This window comes from Rhamphochromis longiceps, linkage group LG14 (genome assembly GCF_057381845.1).
Source record: "Rhamphochromis longiceps isolate RC_006_pf linkage group LG14, R_longiceps_female_GT1.1, whole genome shotgun sequence".
In the NCBI taxonomy this organism is placed as follows: domain Eukaryota; kingdom Metazoa; phylum Chordata; class Actinopteri; order Cichliformes; family Cichlidae; genus Rhamphochromis; species Rhamphochromis longiceps.
This window is the reverse complement of record NC_140570.1, coordinates 33,043,694-33,064,704: the sequence shown is the minus strand read 5'-3', so window position 1 is coordinate 33,064,704 and position 21,011 is coordinate 33,043,694. Positions and strand designations below refer to the sequence as shown.

Here is a 21,011-nt window from a genome sequence, read left to right as displayed (position 1 = left end):
GTAATGTTATGGCATTGGCGTGTATGGTTGCCTAATTGGGTCACTAGTGTTTAATGATGATGTGCCTGCTGATACAAGCAGCAGGATGAGTTTTGAAGTGTACATGGCTATATTCTCATTTTCAGCCACATGCTCCACAACTGATCAGACTGTGCTTCCCAGGGCAAATGGGCAAATCATTTTGCAAGACCCCAGAGTTTCTCAAGGCAAAGGCATGAGAGATTCTTCATCAGGCAAGTCAGTCATCTGATCTCAACACAACAGAGCTTTTCAGTTGTTAAATAACAAACTGAAAACAGACAGACCCACAAACAAGCATCAACTGAAGGCAGCTGCATTAAAGGCTTCTCAAGGGAGAAAATGCAGCATTTGGTGATGTTCATGGATTCTAGACTTCAGTCGGCCATTGACTGTAAATGATTTTCATCATCATTTTCATGAAAAACAATCCCTATTTAAACTTCTTATGCTGAACAGTGAAAAGGTCATAAAAACAGTGTCTGATGTGAAGAGCGGATGCACGGATAGATCTCTATTTATTATGCATTGAACCTGCTTTAAAGTTCTAGTGCAGTAATGGCTGTGTGATGGCTGGCTGCCTTGTTATTGTTGTTTTCATTGTTACATCATCCCTTCAAAGGGGAAGTCATGCTGTTTATCATTTGACGGCATAATATTGACCTAGATTTCTCTTACTAAGTCAGTCATAAACAAATAAAAATACAGATCAGTTCAATGAAAATAAATGATTATTTATTTAAATGTTTGTAATAGATTACTTTAGGGTTGTGTTATTTTTTGTTGAATTATCTATTTTAAACCATGTTGAGAAAAGCACTGTCAGTGTTGTCAGTCTGACCTACATTATGTATATCTGTTATAGTCACTGCTGCTGCCAGACTGCTGCAGCCATCTTGACTCAACTGGAAGCAGTCTCCATGGCAACTCCACCTTGCAGAATAAAACCAAGAGACAATTGTTTGCCCCTCACCCCCAAGCCCCACCCCCCAACAAACTCCTTATAGCCTGCAACACAACAGCCACCTAACACTGACGGCCTTCAGCATTTTATTATACAGTGACATCATTTTGTATTCAAAATTCTCAACCTGCATGAACACATACTCTCATTTCAAATAATCCCCCAAAGTGAAAGCTGTTGAATTCACTAGCAAAAAGCCAGAGTCTTTCTTTGTTCTCAAAAGCCTCTTCTAAGTGAAAACACACAGCATATCCCATTACATATTCCATACTCTACCACCACCTGGCCTCTAGAGTGCTGTATTACTAAAACTAGCAGGACTCCTATTATTAAATGAACACACCTATCCCCTTCCATTCTCTAAAAAACAAACAAAAACAAAACAAAAAACCTCGTCAGCTTTCGAGCAACATACTCTTTATAATAATTAGCATTTTACATGTTTAGCGATTTTTACAAAAGTCTCTGGAAGGTTTAGGGAAATGTAATATAATTAAATCACTATATTGCCGTCAGTTTTGTGCTTTTTCGTTTTACTCTGATCGTTTTTGTGTTTACATCCCCAAAATTCAAAGGGTAAAGAAATAAACGTTGTGCTTTTAAAGGAAATGGGTGGTACCCAAGGAAGCCAAACCCCTTTGCAGTAGTCAGATTTATCCCTCAGTCAGTTCTCCAGATTTTCCACGTCTTTTGCATATCCCCTGCCTCCTCCATATGCTATTGGGTTCTTTAACTCCTCCCATTAGCCCTCTGACCAATCCTGCGCATAAACCACTCCCCTAATCTCCTCCTTTCCCTTGTCCTCTTCCTTACTGTCCCCTTCTTCTCCCAGACAGACCCTGCCCTTTCCTTTCTGTCGCCCTGTCTGTGGATTCTGTATTGGAGAGGTTTGGGACACTGACAATGGGAAGCTTTCTTTACGGCCTGCAATGCTGACACTCCTGTTGGGAATTTACGTGAGTACAATGTAACCATTCACTTCTTTTTTATGGTGTCGAATTTCTGCTTTCTCATCCTGCTTGTTCCGTTATCCGGAGTCCTCAGAGATACAATGACTGGGCTATAAGCAGATGAATAATTGATTACTTCATCCCAGCAGCATCTGTGCACGGATAAATCATATCAGAGGGGGCTGTACTTTAAATAAAACAAACAAAAAAACATGATGTCCCCCTCTTTTGTGCTTTTTTTAAATTGCAACAATCAACCAACTTAAAGTCAACGCAATTAATTCCAGCACCGTTTAAGACAAACTGTTGCACAGAAATTCTCCATTGCTCTGATTTTTTTTAAAGCATTTTTTTTTTTTTCATTGCTTCCTCTTTCAGCCCACACACTTCTCCATTTTAGCTCCTAGCTGGCTGCCGGCTCAGTAGCAGGTGGGCATCTCTGCTGCAGTCTGAGGGCTGGGCTCTTTTAACCAAGCATACATGCTCGTTTGTTAGAGGATTAGTGATCTTCCGTTGGTTTTTCTCATCTGAATATGTATGGAGTGTGCTGCTGAGAAGTTTTGTGAGCCACATGTGAATCGACATGTTGTTTTCTTGTGCCACTCTGTGGCTCCTTGTGTTGCACTGTACTGCAGCAACAGCAGCAGGCAATGCATCATTTTTGAAGACATTTTTTTTTTTAGTCTTCAGGCCTAGACTGTGAGCAGATGGTCCAGTGGTTTTGGTATTGATTGTCTTTGTTCTGAAAGGCTCGTTTTATATTTCTCATTTTAGGCTAAAAGTATCTCAAAAGTTTAATTTTTAAAATGAGTGCAGGTGATAGAGATGTTTGCCTGGTTTTGCTCTGTTGGCTGCTTGCACTGGGTCACAGGGAGGGTGCAGACGGTGCGGGATGCTGCGCCAGAGGGCAGATTGTTAGCAGAGCTTAGAGAGTCAAATTATATCTGTGCTCTTAAGGTATACAGGACAGGGAACATGTGCAAGAGAACCAGGGGACCAACAAGGGCGTTGTGTGGGTTATACAGTACTACTCTGCAAATATTGAGCAACAGAGATTAAACTGTAGCTTAGAAGTGACCAGAAACAGCAACAGCTTTTGAATACTAATTCGATCAAACGCAGACATGTAGCATATATGCTATAGGCTATAGCCCTTACCTGCTAACAAAATCAGCCCCCAGTGCACCAACACAAGTGAGAGGATAGGGAACTTGATAAATATATTATAAAAAGATAGATTGCAGGATAATTAGATTTTTTTTTGATGTTTCATATTCAATGATTTATTGACCTGCTTTCCATATTATTATATCAGTATTTAAATGAGACCCATGGCAGTGAGTCAGTTCTCCTGGGTTTATTTTTCCTAATTTGTGTAACAACATCAAATGGAAACGATCTAATTTAATATAATGCCATATCAGTTTATCTGGCTCCACTGTTAATTGCTAATCAGTGTATGATTAACCTGATTTAATATAATACACAAGTTGGATCGTTCGCCCTTTCTAATCTTTCCTAGTTGTCATCATGAGGTTTGTTGAAACCCCAATTCAGAATAAATAGATTACTGTAGGTAATAACTATAATAATTATAATTATGGTTTATAGCTCTAGAAAGCAATTAGAAAACACTTATTTTGGAGTTTAGGACAAAATATTTGAAGGTTTAATCTCCATGAAAATGATTGTGCATATTTTGTGTTATTAATTCATTTATTGGATCAGATTATTGCTCACTGATCAACAGAAGAATGACTGTAGATGAGCCAGAGTTTTGACTTGAGTCTAATTGTCAGCTGGTGTCCCTGGTCAGTTCCTGAAACGGCAATCTAAAATTAGAATATAATGACTTATCACAGCCGGTGCATGCTGATAGTACACAGGCTACAGATGACCATCAACCAGTACAAGGCACATCCACCAAACTACCAATACAACAACCACGATGAGGTAGACTACATACAAAACAAAAGAAGGTAAAATGCTTGTGATTGGATCCTCTAATTCTGTGCTTACGTTTGAGTCGGTCCTCCTTTGAAGAGCACTTTTATTATTTTTATTTTTGTTTAGTGGTTTATGAGTCATCGTCAGCCTTTCATAAGACATCATCAAGAGGGATGCAGTCACATCAAGATTACTCGCTATAGATAATAAATATTAGATGAGACTTTCTGAAGCAGCAGAGTGGTTTATTTCAACTAAAAAAATAATCAATATTTTCTGGAAAATACCTTTACCAGTAGACATCTGTAAACCTTCAGCTACTGAACTAAAGTGCTGTTGTTTCTTTTATTGAACAACAGTGCAAAGTTCAGAGATGAACGAAATTTATAGATTACAGACTGAGGCATTCACGCTGTAAAACATGTGACAGCACAAAATGGTTAAGTCAATAAAAGTAAATATAGCACAATAAAGTCAGTTTTTTTTCTTTACCTATTATAATAACATAGCAGCTGAGCACTGGTACTGTTCATTTTATCAAACCAACATTTGTGCCGCTCGGCAAACTGCCAAGCCGAAACCACATTCAGTTTCTTAAATATCCTGAACACGAACTACATTTTCTTAACAAAGAGTAACCCCACTAATGCTTCACAGTGTCTGTGTATCTGCAAAGTACAGCGTGTATGAGACCGTATTTGAACTACTGAGTCATAGTATGAGACATCTCAGTCCTCTTACTGCAGGTGAATAAGCATTGCAGGCACCGCTTGTGCGCCGATCTACCTTTTGTTAAATCTGCAGTGCGTGTTGTGCCTGCAGACAGGCTGCCCTGCGTGCCGCATTGTCTTCTGACAATGTTTAGGAGTGTGGGCTCACAAGGCGAGACAAAAATCTGCTGTTGTCAGATCTTATCAATCTAAACACAAAACAAAATGATGAAAAACTGCCACAGTGTTAGTTTTTAGTAGTTCAGTGTCTAATTGCAATCAGTAAGTGTCTATGCTAGGCCATTATTAGGCATGCAAATGTGTCCCCGCTCTTATGCTGAGTGTATCATTCTCAATAGCCTTACATATAATATACAGACACTGTTTTTCTTTTATGTAAAGCCCAGCGTTCCATGCTGTGACTGTTCTGTCAGAGATTGATGCATCGAGACAGATTTCTTCATCTGATGGAGTGTAAGGGGGGTGGGGTGGTGGTGGTGGTGGTGGTGGGTGTATTAGTCTTAAGAAGTTTGTGTGAATAATGATTGATGAGTCATCACGGAGCCGGCATCTTTTCTGTCCCTAAAAACATATAAAACAGACCCTGTGCTTAGATCCAGCTGCCTGAATGTCTCATTCTTAGGTCCACATTAACTTTGGCATTGTAAAGAGTGTAACTGCTCCACATTGTTATTCCTAGTGCAGATATAACTGTGAATAGTTATTCTTGACCTGTGTTCACCTGAAAGTGCTACAAATTGAGACAATGATCACAAATGTCTTCTGAACAAAGTTACAAACAATGAGACATTCGCTGTGATGTAGACAATAGTTCAGATGCTTTGTGATTATGTAATTTATGCTGTGTCTCTGGAGCATATGCTTTTCTCACTTCTACTCTTACTTGTCTTTTCTCTCTTTATATCTGAGTCAAGCGTACAGATATTCCTTTGTAACAGTCTACCTTGTTCCTCATAACCCAGAAAAATCTTTCAACAGCGTGTTGGGTTTATTCAACATTACATTTCGGGTAATTCTGCTCAGCCTGTGAACAATTACTGTGTGTTGGCACATGAGGAAGGACACAACAGATGTAGCAGAAAACATAAACTACAGTCTATATTTAAACACAGTCTGGAGAGCACATCACTGAGGGACAACACTTCTCTCTTCAGGTCAGTGAGGCTTTCACCAGTGTATGCTGGTCTAGTACATAAACAACTGCTGAAGACTCCTCTCTGCTGTGTCTCTTAAAAGTGATATCACAAGATGGTAACACGGATACAAAGTCCGTTTTCCAAGAGATGCTGTATGCAATTGTAGTTCAATAATACTGAGCTGGCTAAGATAGTAATGCTTAAAATAGATTTGAAATATTGGATACCATTGGAGAAAAAGATACTTGTCTGTTACTCAAATAAGGAAAGAGGAAGGGAAGAGGCAAATACTTTATATGGCCACTGAAGCACAAACATCCTGGAATCCTGAATAGTCACTGTTAAGGAATGGTATTAACAATCTGTAAATTACAGCCTTCTTAAAGGGCCAGTTTCTGATTTCTCATTATGTCGATTGAAGTAAAAATTTGACTTGAACATCAGTCTTTCATTTTATTTATCATGAAAGTATCATTAATGGGATCTATGCTCTTATTTGCTCTTATATTCTCTGTCCTACATATACTGTTAAAATGGTGCATGGTCATATTAAATATGGCCAAAACTTCAAATATTATTTATGTATAAGAAATAGAAATCGCCCAAAAGCTCCAGGCTGCTCTAAATGCTCAGAAGTTCAGAAAGGTTTTCTTCTACTTGGCTCATTATGATGTTAGCGGTGCCAGATATTTCTATGCGGTCATCTCAGACACGCAGCTGAGACTGAGTACAATAGCCCCACCCATCCGCTGTCTAAACCTTCTGTTTGGGACGGGCAGCCAATCAGAATAATCGATTGATCGGTTGGAGAGGTGAGGGGCTGTACCAAGGTACAGTATGGTTAGCATACCCAGTCCAAGCATATGGTCATGTGACAGTTCCGTTTTATTGGGCCAAATTCATTAGCTTATCATCTCCTGTATAAAAGAGTTTTTTTGTTTAACTGTGTCTCTCTTAGTCTGCATAGTCCAGAGATATTTGAATGAAACTTCTCCACCAAATACTTTTTCTAAGTTAACAACAGTTAAATGAATAAATTTCAGCCTGTTTGTAATGAATGACCGACTTTATGGTCCGTTCATTTCTTTAATCAAAAGTCTTATTCAGTGTTGCACGAAGGCTGGAGCACATCCAGCTGTAACCAGGTGAGAGGCAGGGGTACACCCTGAGTACGTCATCAGTCTACCACAAGGCAATAGCTCACTATTCATTTGGAATCATGATTTAACTTAATGGAGTACCTTGAGGAAATGCTTGTAAGCACACGTGGAACATGCAGACTCAACAGAGAAAGGCCTCGGGCATGTTTGAAACAAGAATTTTCTGCTGTTGGGAGGTAACGGTGCTAATCACTTCACCACAGGGCCGCTCTGTACTTGAAAATCACATGTTGACATGCTGACACTGATAGTTTTATCCTGGAAGCAAGCTGATTTATAACCATTAACTGAAATTAGACAAGTCAAGTTTAATAACTTTAGGGGCTTATTTTGAGTTATTATTTTTAAAGACTTTAACTCGCTCTCTGTCTCATTGACTATAACCAAGAGATGACATTTTGCATTAAATGTAATAATAGTTGGTCACATAACTGTGGGTCAAAGAATTAGTCATGTATTCAGAATAACATTATATTTTCCTCTATAACTGGAATTTTCCGTCTCAAAAAAAAGTTGAAATTGCTCTTTCCTATTTATTCCAATTTATCGAGGAGCAAAAAGCCCTGGATTAGGAAGCATGTGTAATTATTTTTTGTTGTTGTTGTTTCCATTATAGAGGACAGCATAACCATAGTGATTTATTTTTTTAATTTTTTTAAAAGCATCTACAGATATAAAAAGTAGCACTTCAATCGGTGGAGCAGTGAGAGGAGAGAAACCCTTACCTGCGCAACCGATTGAAATCTAAGCAGGTTAAGCTGAGGGCAATGTTTTCTCTGAAGGCGAGCTCCTGTTGCTAAAATCCAATTAAATCATTCATATTACATGTGTCTGTTTTCAAGAGAAAGGTTTTGAGCATACACACTTGCTTCAAGCATGGAATACAGCTGTATCATCTTCGGACAGCTAGTGACTAGCCTTCATTCTTTTATGTGGACATGAAGCATTTTCTTCAAAGCGAATTTGAAGTGACTGGGCATGATGGTGTCATCTGAATCTGTGAGACAGTAATCCAGATGGCAGACAGGACCTGACCCTGCAGGAGGAGATTAAGGCACTTAACAGTAATGCAGGGTGAGAGTGGCAAGTGACGTTTTGCAGTGAAACGGCTGACTTTGCAAACATTCGCGCCGTGATTTTCTGCAGTAAAAAGAGAGGAAAGGGACTATTGACCTCATCTGTATGAAGCGCTGACTGTGCACTTTTCATGACAAAGCCTTGTGATTGCTGTTTAATCACATGCTTCCTCAAACATTAGAGTAAACTGCAGATTGAAGTCTTTAGTCTGTGTTTAATTAAATATATTACTATTTATGTTGTACATTAGGTATTCTCTAAATTCACACAGGGAAAGAAGGTTTTTAATGAAAGATCTGTCTGTGGTGAGGCGAGTGGGAGTAACTGAGCTGAGGAGGGCTGCTTGAAGAACAGACAGACAGGCAGGGAGAAGGGAAGGTGGGGGAGACTGTTGCAATCCTAAAGACAGTGGCCAGTCTGTCGAGAAGGGAGGAGCCTAGAGGTCTTGGCTCATCATACTTCCTCCTGATGTCACCGTTCAGCTGCTGCAATTCAGAGTCTATGTAAAGGGAGGACAGCCCAGGGAGGGGAGGGCTTTTTAGGGGAGACAAGGGAAGGGGAGGCATAGAGTTTTTTGGGAAGGGCTTGTTGTGAATGGGCTTGGCAGACCTCCTTAGTCAGTAGGCCTTCTGATCACTTGGGAAGAAACAACAATAGAGTCTGCGTGCTTGAGAAAATTCCCATCTGTCTGTGGCTGGGCTCAGGCATACTGATGTCATGAGTGCATTTATGTGGCCGAGAGAGAAAGAGAAAAATGACAGGATAATAAAAAAACAGGGAGAATGAGGGAGGGGAAGAGATGTGGGGCGCTGAGCTGTGAGCAGAGCTGAAATGCCATTGTTATTGCTCGCTGCTCTGTGTTGCAAAAAGGGACAGCTGCCACCGAGGCCTGCTTGCTCATGTGAGGCAGAGAGCCCAGCTCACCGTGAATTTTTCCCCATCTCCCCTCAGACAGAGAGACAGGTGGTTCCTGAACTCAGCCTGCTAAGAGTCAAGGGAAGGAACTAGAAGGAATTTGGGGAGTGGCATTTCAAAGCTTCCTCTTTCCTCTTGTTGCTCTCAAAGAAAAGGGGCCTAGTTATATTTTTAAGGCATCAGCTGAAAGACAGTTTTGTTTGGTGAGACATGTTATAGTGACGCAACAAGGAAACTGATAGTAAGCTCAAATAGAGTGAATCCTTCTTTTGTCCGGTCTGTGTGCATTGTTTTAAACTGCAATGAGCAGGATGTTTTTACGCTCATAAACATGATCAAGAATTTTAAAAAATGTTATACATTGTCAGTTACTCAGAATATGACATCTTGCATCAGTGATGGTGTGCTACATTCATTTACATATTTTGATCTGTAATCAGGTTTAAAATGACGGCTCAAGGTCAACTGTCAGGTTTCCCCGGCTCAAAGGTTCACTTTGATTAATAGCACCATAGCAATTAACCTTCTCATATACGTATCAGATAGCTGTTTTAAGCTTTCTTGGGCATTAATGAAGCTATTGGGTATCCTAACTGTTCATGATCCTACATAACAAGAACTAGGGCTGGGCCATATTATACCGTTCACGGTAATACCGGTATAATGTTAGGCAACGATAGGAAAATGAAATATCGCGATAGAATGGGAGTAAAACGCGCATGCGCAGTGCCTTTGTTTTCATACGCACATGGCCGATTGTTGAGTGAAACAGATGAACCAGAATTGGTTTGTAAAAATGGTGCAACTTCCGTGATGTGGAACTGGTTTGGTGTTTGTCCGTCAGATACACAACAAAGCACATTTTTTTGCAGAACATGCAAGCGGCTGTTGTTATTGTCATATTTGTCGGACTAAGATGCTCTTAAATCTGGGAGTAATCTGGGTCCTAAACTCAGTATTCTTCAGGTCAAACAACACTGCAGCATCACTTAGAGTTAAAAACTGTCTAAATTCTTTCATCTTTAATAAAACGATCAGCATTGCTGCTTTACCATGTGTAACTATAAAGTTTAACTTCCAGGCATCCATGAAAACAAAAGTTATTACATTTAACGGAGTTAGAAGTTAGCAGGAAGCTAGCGGAAGTTAGCTCGCTAGTTTCGCTAGTTACCTAAGCATGATATTGCATGTTCTGACTGAGAGATTTCTGAAAAAAATCAAACGTACAGCTCTGCTATCACTTCCAACATAAATGAAGACAGGAAACTAAACAGCAGTGACGTTTGTAGGGTTACTGAAGTTGGGCTAGCTGGTATATAATGATGTGCTACGTGATCGCTAGCGACACAGCTATGTTAGCATAACATAAACAGTGAAGCTGGAGGACGAACACTAACACTTTTCCACTTATAAAAGTTAACGTGAAGGTTCTTCATGGTTAGAGACAAATGCAATCGCATGGCAGGATGCTGTAAACGGACCAAACTTCAGTCAGGAGAACAACTGAGATAATCCATCCACAATACGAGGTTAGTCATTAATATACTGCAACAACATGGGAATAGAGCAGCTGCAGAGAATTCAACATTAATGAATCAATGGTACAGAAGTGGAGGAAGCAAGAAGAATGAGTTTAATAAAGTTTGATTTATCTGACTGCTTTGTTTCGCTTAATGTGCCTTATAATCCCGTGCACCTTATGGTACTGCGTACTGCACACTGCAGTTTAATGTTGCAAAGCACCTCTTTTTAACCATATAACCATATTATACGTGGTTATGCTCAGGATATGTCAGCCCATTTCTACTGGAAATGCCTTTTGGTTAAACTTTCAGCAAGGAATTTGCATTTGCACTGTTACATTTTTATAAAGCTTTAATGTACATAAAAACCAGCTTCTTGTTTAAGTGAAAATAAATGGAAGGTTGTCTTTTTGCGCTAGTAATGTTGTGGAGTTGTATTTTGTCTCGCATCAATTATATCGTCGGTTATATCGTTATCGCAAATTTTCAAATATATATCGTGATAAATATTTTTGGCCATATCACCCTGCTCTAACAAGAACATATCTTGCTAGTGTTACAAAGAAAATTGAAAGAAAAAGCAAAAGAAAATAAATTAATTGCCTTGGAGTTCTTTTCCCATGTAATTTGACATCTCAGCAGTCGTCACGGAACTGTCTTTGTCAGAGGATAAATTCAGTTAATTTGTAATGAATTTTTTGAGCTTTAATTCAAGACGTGCAATGCAGTGTCAAGGTTATTAGCGGATGGTGCATTACAGAAAATTATAAGGAGCCTAGAGTGTGAGTTACCTGACTGAAGGTGTTTTGTAGGACAGAAACTATAGAGGAAAAAACTGAAAACAATAGGGCTCTTTACAGTGTTAGCCAAACCAAATGACAAAACACACCAATCCTCCTGCTGGAATTTTATTATCATATGAGTCACTCACTTTTGTAAGCGGTGTTTATTGACCAGTTTGTCTGTGTTTTTGGACTCCATGTAATCCTTTATGTGCTTATGTACACTATGACAGATGTACGGCACAACATTGGCATGCTAAGTTAATCCCTGCTTGACCCAGTGGTATAATTTCATGTAACAGCAACTCTGCCATCTGAACTGCAAGCCAGCAGGCATCTACTCATCTAGGAGTCATATTAAATAACAAAAGTGACACAGTACACCGAAAAATATCACCAAGAGTAAAACATCAGTATTAGTATCATGTTTTGATTGGCTTATACTGTGTATAACTTCTAACACTATTGCTGACAGCATAATTGTCTCCACTAAGAGTTCTACCCTGCAGTTTTAATCACATGTATATGTTTCTTTCCACTGTGTGAACTCAATTGGGGGTTTCACTTATAAAGTTAAACAACCTCTGGTGAGGGAACTCATACTACTTGACATAGTTTGATAAGCGAGACCATAAATTGCTCGCGGATACAGGATTTAGATGAGGTTTTATTGTGTTAGTGGGACTATGAGTCATTTCTTCCTTTGCTCAAGCAACTACACCCTGTTCACCCTGCCTGACTGTTTCCTCGAGGCTTTCTTGACCTTTCTTCTCTTTCTTTCACCTTGTTTGCACAGGTTAAGTGTTCCCAGTGTCCCCTTTGAATGTCTGTCATTATGGCGAAGCGTGAGACTGGCAGCACCAGCCCTGTGGTGAGGCAGATAGACAAGCAGTTCCTGGTCTGCAGCATCTGTTTGGACCATTATCACAACCCAAAGGTGCTACCCTGCCTGCACACCTTCTGTGAGAAGTAAGCCATGAATCACTTAGCTTTACAAGGTGATCGACACCAGGAGATCAAAGTGACAGTAAAGAGATAAGCAGACATAAAACATTTAGAAGCAAAATAAAAAAGATGAGTCAGCATTTGGCTATTATAGGATGCAGCGTGCTAGATTTTAGTGTACTTTAATGTCTTTTTTAGCAATTTCTAAATTTGGTATCACAGCTCCTCGCTTAAGCGAGCTATTCTGTCATCATCATGGTTTCTGCATGACGTAAGTCACCAGCTACTCTAAGCTTGGTCACAAGAAAAGCACACAGCCTTTTTTTAGGGCACAGCTTTGGTAATAGCAAATACTGATTTCCACAGCTGTGTTGCTACAGTAGTACTGTTTTTACATCGTTGTGCTTAGTAACCACTCAAATCACATTGTCCAGTCTTCTAATCAGGTCTCACCCTGAAATTGGTGCTTGACTGCAGCTTTATTAACTGATTTCTTTAACATCTTATCTGATTGTAGATGTCTACAGAACTACATCCCTCCCCAGTCTTTGACACTATCCTGCCCAGTGTGCAGACAGACTTCTATCTTGCCAGAGAAGGGTGTGGCAGCCCTGCAGAACAACTTCTTCATCACAAACCTAATGGAGGTGTTACAGCGAGACCCAGAGTGCAGCCAGCCTGAGGCGGGCAATGTTCTTGAGTCAGCCAACGCAGCTACAACCTGTCAGCCCCTTTCTTGCCCTAATCACGAGGGCAAGGTAAGCTTTAAAAAATAAAAAAATGCTGATGAAAAATAGGTCAGAGCTGTCATACCTCATCTGCATGTTCATGACCAGGCTGCCAACTGTTATTGGATTAAAAAGAAATGCCTTCTGTATATATACATTTGAACTTCTGAGCAACCTTGACCTCAGAAATGTGACTTTACTTGCCTCAACTGCACCATCTGCAGGTGATGGAGTTTTACTGCGAGTCATGTGAAACAGCCATGTGTCTGGAGTGTACAGAAGGAGAACACAGGGAACATGTGACGGTGCCTCTAAGGGATGTGCTCGAACAGCATAAGTCAGCCCTTAAAGGTCAGCTGGACACTGTTCGCAACAGGTAAGATTTTTCACTGCTTTAACACATAATCTATTATGCGATTGCTTTTGGAAGACATTAGTAAAATTGGATGTGTAAAAGTATAAAGAGCTGTAATCTGCGTTTGTTTTTTGCTCTGGCAGACTACCTCAGTTGACAGCTGCCATTGACCTTGTGAATGAGATCTCCAAGCAACTTACAGAAAGGAAAAATGACTCTGTGACAGAAATCAGTAATACTTTTGATGAGCTGGAGAAGGCCCTACACCAACGCAAGACTGCTCTCATTACTGAGGTGGAAAACATCTGCAGCACCAAGCAGAAGGTCAGCGATCTTATTCATTTTAAATTTGATGCATTTAAAAAAAAAAAAAAATCATGATAGCTCTGCTGACTTTCTCCATCTTCTTAGGTGCTTCAAACTCAGCTTACCTCTTTGCTTCAGGGCAGAGAGAACATTCAGAGTAGCTGTAACTTCACAGAGCATGCACTGAGCCATGGGAGCGCCACTGAAGTCCTTCTGGTCCAAAAACAAATGGGTGAGAGGGTGAGTGCTCTGGCAAGACACAGCTTTCCCGAGCATCCTCATGAAAACGGACATCTGGAATGCCAGGTGGAGACGGATGGATTGAGGCGCTCCATTCAGAATCTAGGAGTCCTGATCACAACGGGGGCTGTAGGCCATACCAGCGTTGCCACCGGTGAAGGTCTGCGACACGCACTAGTTGGCCAACACACCACTATCACAGTCACCACTAAAGACAAAGATGGAGAATTGGTGAAGACTGGTAACGCGGTTCTTAGGGCAGAGATTATCTCTGCGGATGGGGTGTGTACTGAAGCTGAGGTGGTGGACAACAAAAACGGCACCTACGAGGTTGGATACACCCTCCGCTCTGAGGGAGAATTCACCTTTTCTTTGCTGCTATATGAACAGCCTGTGAGGGGGAGTCCTTTCCGTTTGCGTGCTGTCAAACCGTCAGATGTCCTGCAGTCGCCAGACGATGTGAAGAGACGAGTGAAGTCCCCAAGCGGAGGAGGAGGTCATGTTCGCCAGAAGGCCGTGCGCAGGCCTTCCAGCATGTATAGCACCACCAAGAAAAAGGAAAATCCAATAGAGGACGAGCTGATATATAGAGTTGGTGAGTGAAAAAGCGTTATTTTGGATATTAATCGTACTGTTGACTGTTCTTACAATCTTCCATCCATGCATATTTTTATGCTTTTAGTGCTTTTAATTTACTTTTAATGGCACAAAATGGTGACTTATCCTTAAAAGTTTTAATATTTTCTTAGTGTTAAAAACATGGTGATGTTTTGTTGATTTGACAGGAACAAGAGGGAGAGATAAAGGAGAATTCACCAATCTTCAAGGCATCTCGGCCTCCAGTAATGGTCGGATTGTGGTAGCAGATAGCAACAACCAGTGCATACAGGTCAGTGGCTAACCTATTTAGCTTCAAAGAATTCATTTTTTGAAGTGTTTAATAATTAATTTTCTTTTTTTATAGGTTTTCTCTAACGACGGCCAGTTTAAGATGAGGTTTGGGGTAAGAGGTCGTTCACCAGGCCAGCTGCAGCGCCCCACAGGAGTCACAGTAGACATGAACGGGGACATAATTGTAGCTGACTATGACAACAGATGGATTAGCATCTTCTCCTCGGATGGCAAGTTCAAGGTTGGCATTCCAGTCAGTAAAAGAAATGTTTTTTGTTTTTAAACCGCACGATTATAAAGTGAAACTAGATTTTAAAACAAAACTTTGTTTGTAACAGAATAAGATTGGTGCTGGAAGATTAATGGGCCCCAAAGGTGTGGCTGTGGACAAGAATGGACACATTATCACGGTTGATAATAAGGCCTGCTGTGTCTTCATCTTCCAATCAAATGGGAAGTTGGTGACAAAGTTTGGCGCCAGAGGAACATCAGACAGACACTTTGCAGGTACTGAGTGATGTTAAATCAATAAATGGGATATTTTTATATATATATATGATCATTTTATTAACAATGTGTCTTACGGAAAATGACAGAGATGAAGTTTCATGTATCAGGGCATGTGGTTGGGCCAGATTTACAAAATTGATTTCTGTTTCTTCACAGGAAAGTTGATTTGAACAGTGCTAGTGATCAGCATGTCTCTATGCACCCTTCATTTGTTTTAACTAATGAGTGCATGTATAGCTACTTGCTTAATTAGAGACATTAACACACAGTTAATGTTTTGGTTGTTGCACTGATTGTCCTAATTATAAATGATAAATTATACACCCTGTCATCATAGCACAGCTGGAGTCCGCAGTTCATGATGTACACTACTGCATGCCAAGTTTTGACGATCGTCCTTCCCTGTTGTTCAGATGTGGGGGGGGACTAATTTGCATGCTTTGCTGGAATCCCTCATTGATGCCGCTCCAGTTGTACAGCAATATTTAAGTTGAACTCACCCGTTCGTTCACTTTCATTTCTCACTTATAACTTTTCTTTTCTTTTAGAGAAAAGTGGTGCAAACATTGCACTGGATACAAAGATTAGTAAATCTGGCCCTGTTTTCAGTAAGTAATATATTCACTGTGACTGTGAGCTAAAACAATGAATCTTTGTTCTCTTTTTCTACATGTTGGTGCTTCAGCCCTGTCATGTCTCAGCTCTGAGAGTTTCTCTGTGATCACTTGGTGTCTTGTTTTTGATGTCCAGAAATAGTATGCCGCTTCATCTCATACACTGTAAACGGACGGATGACTCATCTTTGCTGTTCCCTCCCTGTCTCCTCTGCTTTCAGGTCCTCACTTTGTGGCTGTAAATAACAAAAATGAGATTGTGGTAACAGACTTCCACAACCATTCAGTGAAGGTATGGCTTGTTGCAAGTATGTGCGAACATTATGTTTGAAAACCTGGGACTTCTTCCAGAAAGTGTGTTCAATAAACCTGAGTTGATTAGCTCTGAGATCAGCAAGTCTGAGTTTTCGGTTCCAGAGCAGCTGAATTAAGGGTGTACATGAGTAGAAAAAGAAAACCATCATCGGTAGTGCTCCAGTATCAGGACTCACCATGGCAACGGGTAAATAAAGAGCAAAGCCTCCATTTGAATCCAGTAAACTGAAAAATATGAACATGCGTCAGTGCTGACCATGGTATTTATCTCAAATGGAAGGGCAGGAAAGAGTAACTTTAATCAGGTTGGTCTGCTCTGTCATCATCATAGGCAGACTGTGGTCATCATTATCCCAACTGGAATTTTCACTAGATAAATCTGTAATCCTGATTTTCAATTTGATTTTCAAATCTAATTATTCAGCCATAACCCAAGAAGGGTAAAATATAAGTGAAAGAAACAAAAGATAACAGACAGATTACTTATGGACCGGTGATATTAATTACCCAGATAGCAACAGACTACAGGGCAGATCCGCCTTCAGGGCATTTCGATTAATTAAATAAAAGCTGTTTTTCCTACAGGTGATGACCATTCATTGTCTGAATGATTATTTAGTAAAAACTGAATCTTCTAATGGAGTGTAAAAAGCTTAATTTTTTCATACAGAGAGTTTCATCATTTCTGAGATTACTGAATAAAAAAGTTTAATGAAATTTACAGAAAAAAAAACTCTGCTTTAATGTTCCCAGTTTAACCATTTATAATCTGATCTAATTTCAGCCTGCACTGATAGATGATGGCTTTTTCACAGTCAAAGCAACGGTGTTTAGATGTTGCTGTTAATAGTAAAAGTTTAGTAATAGTTTCTAATATAATTGAAATGAATGTAAAGTTGTTGTTGGGTTTTTTTGTAATTGCAAACAAGTTTAAATTTAAATGGCTTTTAAAAACATTATATTAGGATGAGGTGTTTTAAATAAAGAATGCAGATTATAATCAGAAGAAATTAAGCTGTTGAACTGATTCAGATGGATGAGCTGGGAAATGACTGGTGCCAAACTGAGTTTGGGTCTGATCCTTATCCATTTTGGATCCGTCCCGCCGTGCAAGTGGACTCCAACATGGACACAGTTTGCTGATCTGTTACAGAGCATATGAATTTCAGACACTGTGCCTTTGACAGCATTTAATGACTGAAACGCAATCTGTGAACACATTGCTGAACATGAAACGCTCAGGACACAGGCTGTCTGTAGCTGCATTTAAAAACTCATGACTCAAAGGCCTAAAGAAAATCATTTCAGCCTCATCTTCACTCCTTCACTCAAATGTTCACATCCTCTAGAAGATCCAACTGTGACAGACATTTTTCACAGTGTGACCAATTACAGTGTGGGGAAAATGGCTGACAGTCTGACAGCTGCATTACTGTCTAGAGTGTGAGAGACAGAAAGATGGAGACTATAGATTTTAGTGTGAGCTGATTAAAAGTCTGAGTTGTAATCGCTGTCTCCATCCTTAACGGTTGACAAGGGAATGAATGAAAAAGTCTTTTTAACCACTGGTTGTTGTTAAGCTCAGAGTTCAAGTCAACTCTCTTTCTGGAGCCTAAAACCCAGATTTTCTCTTAATTCAGGTTTAACAAAGTCAGCGATGTTAGCTAAACTCTCTTCCTACAATAGGACTGAAGTCACTTTAAGATACCAAAACTGAAGCAACCCTCTCCGATAGCCTCTTTATTTTGCAGGTTTTTTTAATCTTAAAATAGTGCTTAGCATTCTGATAAAGGCTGCATACCTGTTCCCCCCCATTGTTTTCAGCCATGCACTTGGACCGATTTTAAAATCAATCAGTTTCAACAGAACAAGAAAAGGCAGGCAGACTCAAACCAAACCAAACACTGCTGTACTTCTCATGCTGTGAGGATGTGACTGGCATTTTTCTTTACTTGTCAGCATCATTCACCCATTTTCTTTTATGCTTAATCTTACCTGACAGGTGTACAATGCAGATGGGGAGTTCTTGTTTAAATTTGGCTCACACGGAGAGGGGAACGGCCAGTTTAATGCTCCAACGGGTGTGGCTGTGGATGCCAATGGAAATATCATTGTTGCTGATTGGGGAAACAGTCGGATCCAGGTTAGTTTGCGGAAATGAATAACTGGAACTGCGTTACACTTGCAGTAGTCACTCATCTAATCTGTCCTTCAATTCTCCATACCCATCCAGGTGTTTGACAGCTCAGGGTCTTTCCTCTCCTATATCAACACATCAGCGGACCCGCTTTATGGCCCCCAGGGCTTGGCTCTCACATCTGATGGCCACGTGGCGGTGGCAGACTCTGGGAACCACTGCTTCAAGGTCTACCGTTACCTACAGTAGATAGCCATCTTCAACACCGCAAGCACTGACGACACAACCAATGTATTCCACAAGGTGCAATGATTTTTCCAGTACAGCCTTTTGTGTGTCGCCTCACCTTACCTTTATGATGTGAATTGACCATAGACAGCATAAAAGGTGGACGTCGCTGACATCATCCATCTCATTTCAAAATACCAGATGTGATGAGGAGGGGTGGGTTTAAATCTGAAACTGCTTGCTTATTGGCTAATGACTTACAAGTGGTTAGCCAATGATTGGGATAATCATAGCACATTAATCAACAGATAATGATCCTTTTTAAAACATTGTATGACCAAGATTTACAAAGTAGACTTAATTTTTTATTCAGTGTGCCCCAAAATGAGTGACTAAGTCACGAGGGAAGGGTTTACAGAGGTCAAGACAGAAAGCCATTTTCCCATAAACATCTATAGGGTCAAAGTCTTTTTGCAATTACATCTATTGCATTCTGATGGCCTTTAAGCTGCTGCTTGCACTGGCTTCCTTTTTGCTTACCTGGAAACTACGTCCATGTTTTATCCTGTCTGTGGAACTGACGGTTAACTTTAAAATTGAGTGACGTAGCGTAACTCGGAACAAGCGATGACTTGAAGCTATGGACTGGTTTTTGAAAATCTGCAAATACTGACGTGGATGGTATTCTTAAACAACACTTTCTGTGAGAGCTGACAAGGTAGGAGATAGTTGGAACTATTTAATCAGCCATAACTCGTCCAGATGCATGAAACTTTACTTTATCTTGATACCTAGACAACAACACAGTGCACCCATTAGTTGCTTTCTCATGAACTAGTTAATGCTTACAGTGAAATAAACAGCGCTATGCTTCTCCAGCAATGAAATGTAAAACTTCTCATTTACTGACATCTCACATAAGTGTCACCACCATCTGTGCATTGATTTGCTGTATGTACTGTATATACATGAATGTATATTGTGTATATTAGATCACTCCCTATGTATGTGCTATGATTTTTCTTTTTTCTTTTTTTTCTTTTTTTTTTGGAAACACTCAGCCTTGTGGCAGTCCAGATCACAGGAGTCAAGGATTCCCGGATTTTAAACACGTGTATGGCAGCTGTTAAAGAGTGTGCTTTCAAACATACCCAGCACATGCTTAAATGAAGAATCGTCATATTTATTGCTATTGCAAGCAGCACAATGATCATTTTTGTTATTATCTGTTATCTTGAAGGGGGAAAACAATGTAAAATGCTAATTTATTTTATTTTATACTAGCTCAGCATTTGCAAATTATTTTTCTAAATATTTTTTCTTTCTTTCAAGCTTCACACTTTCTCCCTTTCCCCAAATTAACCCCTTAAAGCAGAATTCAGTATCCACCCGCATCTGGGAAATGTAGATCAGTGTTTGTGCACTTGGGCAGCTCTTTTCCAAAGCTACAACCCTATCTGGTTTTTATTTACAATAACAACAAAGTATATCAGTATTTAGGTTTCTGTGTTTAGGATTTTGGGTTCATAGAAGCACTGGCTTGCCTTTAACAATTCAATAGCTTTTATTCAAGTGCTACCACCTGGATAGAAATAATACAGATATCTCAGGAAATCCATCCAAATTTCACAATATCAGTGGAAGAATATTAAATAGTTGTTTTTTTTTTTTTTTTGTTGTTTTTTTTTTTAATTCATAAACTCATAGACATAATAGTGGAACAGGCACATTGGGAGCTTTGCGAGAAAACTGTTAATTTGTGCAAATTTAATCTGAATCCAAGGTCATAGCTATTGGGACGGAAGATGAATTCTGTTTTATTGTGTTTGTTGCTTTGTGGTTTTCATATTAGAAACTGTTACAGATGTATTACCAGAAATGACCGTTTATGAGAGGACATTGACTAGCAAGCACATTCACGCTTAAGAGTACACTATTTGTGATACTGTTCTAAGCTTTCTGTCAAATCTGAGTCTCTGCCTGGCTTCCATCATGCCATGACTCTAAATGAAGGACTCATTTGTTCATTCTATGTAATGTCAAACAAAAACACGGTGCCACGACAGAAGAAAGACCGGGTGCAAGTCTGACTTAATTAATCACAGTACTATGCTCAACACCCAGACACTTCCATAACCTTTCAGTGTGGAGCTTTTCTGAGCTGCAGGATATGACTCAAATTCTACCAGTTAAGTCAGCTAGGAAGCTGTGGTTTTCATGCACCTCGACTCGTTGCCAAACAGGAGCGAAGACATGCTCATCTTTTTGAGATGTGTCTAAAGCATTTTATCCGACCCAGTCTTGTTTTCTCTATGAATATGCACTGGTAATAAAAGCACATGATTTACTGAGCTGCCGTGTATGTGTGTGACTAACATTTGTTTGTTTGCTCTGCAGGGGAAATTTTTTTTCTCCCCAAATAAAACCAAATCGTTTAACAGTAGTGAAAATGAAATTGTAATTTACACAGGCACTGGGGACACACATTCTGGGCTACAGTGGGTACAAATTTCAATTTCACTGGCTTGTTATGACGCTG

General features: G+C 39.8%; 1 protein-coding gene across 1 annotated transcript; it reads left to right on the top strand.

Moving 5' to 3' along the window:
• The first annotated feature begins 1,809 nt into the window (after positions 1 to 1,809).
• On the top strand, positions 1,810 to 20,823 carry LOC146654470 (tripartite motif-containing protein 3-like). The gene is made up of 13 exons (XM_085380159.1): positions 1,810 to 1,938; positions 12,000 to 12,172; positions 12,666 to 12,906; positions 13,101 to 13,252; positions 13,375 to 13,555; positions 13,643 to 14,372; positions 14,563 to 14,666; positions 14,742 to 14,909; positions 15,007 to 15,175; positions 15,727 to 15,786; positions 16,014 to 16,084; positions 18,110 to 18,250; positions 18,341 to 20,823. Exons 2-13 carry the CDS (start codon positions 12,027 to 12,029, stop codon positions 18,491 to 18,493), a joined length of 2,316 nt encoding a protein of 771 aa, XP_085236285.1. The 5' UTR covers positions 1,810 to 1,938; positions 12,000 to 12,026; the 3' UTR covers positions 18,494 to 20,823.
• The last annotated feature ends 188 nt before the right edge of the window (positions 20,824 to 21,011 follow it).

What these genes read in the sequence shown, in the direction of transcription:
- LOC146654470 (XM_085380159.1), top strand. Translation starts at nt 12,027, where the DNA reads ATGTCTGTCATTATGGCGAAGCGTGAGACTGGCAGCACCAGCCCTGTG. An exon ending in CTGCACACCTTCTGTGAGAA is followed by an intron (nt 12,173 to 12,665) that starts GTAAGCCATGAA and finishes ATCTGATTGTAG; the next exon opens with ATGTCTACAGAACTACATCC. An exon ending in GCAACAACCAGTGCATACAG is followed by an intron (nt 14,667 to 14,741) that starts GTCAGTGGCTAA and finishes CTTTTTTTATAG; the next exon opens with GTTTTCTCTAACGACGGCCA.